The following is a 6,380-nucleotide window of genomic DNA, read 5'->3' as shown; positions in this document are numbered from 1 at the left end:
CAGTTTAACAAACCCCAAACTTTATAAATACAATACAATCTAAATGTACCATAAATTTATATTTGTTAATCTTGATATTAGAACATTTAAACATTTCTAACTACATAAAAATATGACAAACAATATAAAATAGAAAGAAATTTGTTGACAACTTACTTCCAAAACATCACTATTTCTTATATTGCAGTTAAGCAAGAAGACAGCTTACACAGCTCTCCAAAAAACATATAGTGTTCTTAGTGGAGTGTTATCAACAAAAATCAGCACAGTCCCACAAAATAATGTCTTCGATTTATTATCTTTTCCACAGTACAAGTTTTTCACAAACCATAAATCTTTGCAGTTACTGAGTCTGTAAACAAGTGCCTGAATCCCCACATCCCCCTAGTTTAGTATATGCTTGTGAATGTTTTAAGTCCTTCAATCAAGTTTTAACTCTTCCACTTTGTGTAAGGGATCAAGAGCCTCTCTCTTTAAATTATTTATATTTTATCATACAGCCTGCAATGCAGAAAATCACAGTGAAAGCCCTGGGAAAAACAAAACAACATGGTCTTTACAGCAGGACTTGAAACTTTATAATGTTAAATGCATTTAAAGAAGCTTCCCATAATAAAAGCGTGGGTTTTCATTTCCAGAAATCAAGTTAATTAGAAACCCTATGTTCTACTTAAAAACCCATTTTGATCTAAAAGTGAAAACAGTCCCCTATCCATAGTCATTTTATAAACTCTATACAGTTTCACTTGCAGAGATATTTTTCCAGTCTGAGAAACAGTAGTGCAATTAGTTTTACTCCTTTTAAGTTATTTTAGTCCAGGATGTAAATAGCTCTGTGGAAAGATAAGAAGATGCTCTGGTAAACAAGAAATTTTTGCAAGCCCATGCTGGCTTACTAGTCCATTAAAGCTTGTTAAGTCCATAGTGGCTCTCAACAAAATGTTGTATATATATCACTAATAACAAAGCAGAAATAAATAGGCAAAAATGACTGTAAACTGTCTCATCTCTTAATGATTTTTCAGTAATAACTGGCTTGACAAATTGATTATATAGTCATTTAAATAAGCAGACAGTAGACAGTTGCTCTTAAGGACATTCCACTATGGCATCCACTCTGGAAAGCCCCAATGGAGTTACATTCCTAAAATTAAAACAAAAAAAGAGGAGTGAAGGATGGGAGATAAAAGTTTAAAGATGCCACTTGAATGGAATTCCACCAAGTCAGCCAGTTCACTTAGATTTCTTCTTAAAAAGGCTTTTAATTTTTGATGGCTTTTTGCTTTTCTCTCCATTATGGCAAAGGTCATGTGGGATGCTGCTTATCCTGGCAACACCTGGGGCTTCCTGAACTGGTTTGCTGTCGTTGCCAGCTGAGGAACATGATGTGTGGCGAGGTTTAGGTACCGGGATGCCACTGGAAAGCTGGTTCATGCTACAGGATTTCTCCAAGATGCCATTGTACACTTTGCTTGCAGGACTGAAGATCATGCTCTTAGTTTCTGTCAGACCTACACAATCAGGAGAACCCCGGGAGATATCTGCAGCTATGGGCGAATCTCCTCTGGATGAATCCTCTAGAGAGAGCTCATCTCTTGATATTTTTCGTGGAGACAATGTTTGGTATATCTCAAGGCTTGAAGGAGGAGACTGTTTCCTTCCAATGGAAGAATTTAAGGAGTCACATTCTGAAGCTGTGTCTGGCACTTCCCTGGATGAGATAGAGGCAAAGGTAAAACTTTAAATAAATATGTTTCTTAAGGGTACTGGCAGACATTCTAACTAATTCTAACCAAAACATCTTCCACTGTTTAAGCTATCAAAATATTAAAGGGAGAGATGTTAAAATTCTATACACATTTCAACAAAATTAGAAAATTACTACTTTAAATAATATAACTTATCAAAATGTTCAATTTTTAACATAAACTATGATAATGATACCTTCCAATCTAGAAAATATTATAACTTAAAGTTACACCTTCTTCAATTGTCAGAGAAATGAAAATGTTTAAATTTTACAGGTTTTTACCATTTCAGCTACTTCTGTGTTTTGTTTCAACACTGAAAATTTTTCTTTCTAAATCACATAGTTGACATATAGTTGAAAAGATGAATTCTAGTCACCACCTTCTCCCTTTACTGTTTAGTCATTAAATTGATTAAATATAGCTTCCTAAGGAAGGAAGAAAAGAATATACTAAGCTAAAATATAAGCTCTCCCAAGTTTAAAACAGAAGGGAAGAGAGGTGAGATACACTGGGGTGGGGAGTGGATGGCAGGTGAAAGGTAATGACACTGAGCTATTTTTTTAAAGTAGACATTCAATAAGTTATCACAAGTTTATTCCTTTGTGATTTTTCCCTCTTTTCCACAGTGGCAAGAGAAATAAAGAGGACTGGAAGAAATAAAGTTTACAACCCCAAAGCCAACATACAGTAAACGCTATCAGCTATTCCTTCAAAATATACCTCAAACCCACCCTTTTCTTCCTGTCCCACTGCTACCATCCTTCTTCCTGCGCTACCAGTTACCTCAATGATCGCAATAGCTTCCTAATTCGTCTCCCTGCTTCCATTCTTGTTCTTCCCTCTGAGTTACTTCTCTGCACAGCCCTTAAAGTGGTTTTTAAAAACTCAATCAGAGCACAATCTCTTGCTCAAAACTTTCCAATGCTTCCTCACACACTTAGGCTAAACTCCAAAGTCCTTGCCAAAGGCCGCAAAGCCCTGCATGGTCAGGTCCATGGCTATCCCTCCAGCTGCACGGTGTACCATTTTCTGCCTCTTCCTTGTTCCTGCCACATGCCAATCTTGCGACTCCCTCAGGGCTGTTGCACTTGCTGTTCCCTCTGCCTCATCTTTTTTCCCCGCCATCTCCACATGACTCAAAAGCTCTCTCTCCAGAGATGCTTCTCCTAACTACCCTATCCAAAGCAGCATTCTCTTTCCTTTTACCTGTCTTTGTTTAGCATCCCAGAACTTAATCACTACCTAAAATATTTTATATTAACTTATTTATAGTCAGTTTCCCCAGAAGAAAGGAGACAATGAGGGCAGGAAGTCTTATTAACTTTTGTATTCTCTGGAATAGTGACAAGCTCATAGTGGATATTAAGTAAGTATGGAAGGGAGGGAGGGAGGGAGGGAAGGAGGAAGGGAAAGAGGGAGGGAAGGAAGAAAGGAAGGAGGGAGGGAGGGAGGGAAAAGAAAGGAAGGGAGGGAGGAAGGAAAAAGAAAGGAAGGGAGGGAGGAAGGAAAAAGAGAAGAAAAGATAAGAAGAGAAGAAAGAGGGGAAGGAAGGGAGGGAGGGAGGAAAATTCTGAAGAATAGGGATAATAATTTATTCATTTTTGAATGTACCATACCTGAGATGAATAGTGTTCACTCTATGAACAGAATGATTACGAAATGAAAAGTAGAGTCAAGGTAAAAAGTAACTGGCAAAAGAAATAAGGTGAGAGAAGGAAGAGAGCTGAAGACAGAAAGGCAGGAACACATATGATCATCATCTACCAGCTGGAACTAGGCCAGGACCTTGTCTCACCTGTCTTGGCAGCTCAAGTCATTAGCAAGTACACGGCACACAGCAAGGACTAAATTCATATTTATAGAGTAAATGAATTGAATGCTCTCTCACCTTGGATGACCTATGATTACTATCATTATTCATGTTATGATATGCATGTTTATTGATTTTGACATGTATTTTGTTAATACCATACTTCAGTTATATATTAGACTGCTAAATGTATTTAGTCTTTTCTATGAACTTTACTCACACATGTATGTGAAGACTGTCTTTATTACACTACAAGCTTTCAGAAGGTATAAAATCTCCTGGGCAAATAAAGACTTAAATAATGCTTTCATTTTATACAGTTACATGTACTGCATAATTTTTCAAATGCTCTTACAATTGATAATGGATAGTGCTAACAGAGGGCAAGGGGCAGTTCAGATAGGAAGAAATGACTCAGAAATCAATTACTGGTAGGGACTTTCCTGCAAGGCTTCTTTTTGGAGTAGATGTCCATTAATCAAACAGCATATATCACTGTTCCCTGGAGCTGTTCACTGTTCCTTCAGCTTCCAGAGCTAGAAGCTGATCTAGTCAAAATTTTATGAATTTACTTTCTATTCTGTTATGTGGTTTGGCTACTTTGTGTGTGAAATTCTAAACTAGGTTAAAAATATTTTAAAAACTAGCTTCTAAAATCTAAATAATGTGTGAAAAGAATACTGACCTAATTTAGGAGACCTAGATTCCTGTCCTGGTCCTGCCATTAATTAGCTGTACAATCTTGGGCAAATCACTTAATTTAACCAGATCTCAATTTTCTTGTCTAGGTAAGAGTATTTGATCAATCTCTAATACTACTTTTAGTTCTAATATCCTAATTCCAAAACAAATAATAATCTGAAGTGTTGCTTCTTCTGCATAACTAGTCAGACTTGGAATACAGGTCTAGTACACCTTAAAATCTCCCATTTTTCCCAGAGCATATATTCTTCAGAATATTGAATTTAATTATATGTACCATTTATGTCATTTTTCTACTTTTATTTTTTTCCCACAGTGACGCGTAGTTGAATTTATGTAAGTTTAATGCTTTACATTAAAGTTAAGTATAACAAGGCTTAACTCAAGGTAAGGTTTAAATGAGCGTATATGTGCAATAATGCATAGAACATAAAAGACTGGTAAACAGTAAATGTTTGTATTATTATTATTTTGTAAGGATTCTGGTGGTTCAACACTTAAAAGACTAAAATGGAGAGGAGGAAGTTGTCTGAATCCAAATTCTTCTCAAATTTATGAGCTAGCTGTGAATTTCTGACAGTGCTCTTTGAAATGAGGGCTGAACATTTCCATCAGTGCAAAAAATTCTACTGGACAGGAGAGCTCTAGAGTTTTCCTACTAATTTCCGTAAGCCACGCAAATTTAGTTTTGTCAATAGAGCCATCTTACTGGTGACTACAGTTATACTGCAAAGGTTAGACAAAAAAGCTGGTCATAAAGTGCTAACCAAGCACAGGTGCCTCAGATTCTCCAGTTGCAATGACAACACAAAACTTGTACTATCTCCTTAGGAATATGCTATAATGATCACTTGCTAATCATCAATTTTACTTTCACTAGCAGACGAAACAATTATGTGTGAAGAATCACATGACAGAGAGCCACCAGGGCTTATGGCAAGTGTCCAGCCCATTCCTTCTGGTTTTGTTTTTCTTACAAGAACAGTAAAGACTTCATGGCCACATGGCTACTAAGTGGCAAACTCAGAAACCAATACCAGTTTTTCTGTCACTTAATACCGTACTGCTCCAAAAGAGGAATATGGTTTAGAGAGATCCCCAACAGCAACCGGTCTCATTGGACTAGAGTACACTGCTGCTATATCTACTTTATAGAAAAAAAAAAAAAGTGTTATGAATATAATTTCCTCCTTTAAGTTCCTGACATTTTCTTAAATCTTTTGCATCTGATACTGCTTGCTTGCTAGCAAGTACTAGCACATAACAGAACAAATCGTTAATTGGCAACAAATATTTTTAAACCTCAGTCAGTCATATTTAATGTTTCCTTGTGCTCAAGTATATTTAAGCTCATGCCTTTATATTTTACATATGAAACTGTTCGTTAGACAAGTTTATATTCTGAGACTTGAGTCAATTGTGTGCAATAGCCTCTAAGCAGTTATATCTCAAAATATCCTATGTGTGTGGTGGTCAGAATTCTAAGATGGTCCCCCAATTCCCAGCTCTGGTGTGCACACATCTTCTCCCAGTTAGTTATTTAATCAAACACTAACATAGGTGCTGCTATGAAGGGATTTTGCAGGTGTAATTAAGGCCCAAACTGGTAGATCTTAATATAGAGAGAGATTATTATCCAGGTAAGCCTTTTAAATTTGGGTATAGAGATCAGAGATAAAGGAAAGCAGAGATTCAAAGCAAAGGAGGGATTTGAAAGAAGGGAAATTCTCTGTTGCTGGCTTTGAAGATAGAGGCCACACATGGCAAGGAAGAGCAGGCAGCCTCTAGAATCTGAGAGCAGCCCCCAGCTGAGAGCAAGCACGGAAACCAGGACCATGGTACTGTAACCATGAGGAATTGAATTCTGCCACAACCAAGTGAGCTTTGATGAGGCCCCCTAGCCCCAGATAAGAATAAAGCCCAGCCAACACTTTGATTTTAGATTTGTGAGACCCTGAGCAGAAAACCTAGCCACACCAAGCTTGGACTTTGGCATACAGAACTGAGAGCTAATAAATGGGTGTTGTTAGAAGCCACTGAAGTTTGTTGTAACCTGTTATGCAGCAGTAGAAGATTAACACAACATACCACTCCTACCCACCCAGCTCAACACATAC

At 37.1% G+C, this 6,380-nt stretch overlaps 1 protein-coding gene across 1 annotated transcript in view; it reads right to left on the bottom strand.

Moving 5' to 3' along the window:
• Positions 1 to 279: 279 nt before the first annotated feature.
• STIM2 (stromal interaction molecule 2) overlaps positions 280 to 6,380 on the bottom strand; it is a 167,361-nt gene continuing 161,260 nt past the window's right edge. The window contains exon 12 of the mRNA XM_022566409.3: positions 280 to 1,711. Coding sequence (XP_022422117.1) covers positions 1,234 to 1,711 — 478 coding nt within the window. The 3' untranslated portion in view covers positions 280 to 1,233. The remainder of the gene's footprint in view (positions 1,712 to 6,380) is intronic.

This window comes from Delphinapterus leucas, chromosome 5, assembly GCF_059928025.1.
Source record: "Delphinapterus leucas isolate spDelLeu-1000000601 "Yukka" chromosome 5, BTC_Dleu_Yukka2, whole genome shotgun sequence".
NCBI lineage: Eukaryota > Metazoa > Chordata > Mammalia > Artiodactyla > Monodontidae > Delphinapterus > Delphinapterus leucas.
This window is presented reverse-complemented; position numbering and strand designations above follow the sequence as displayed.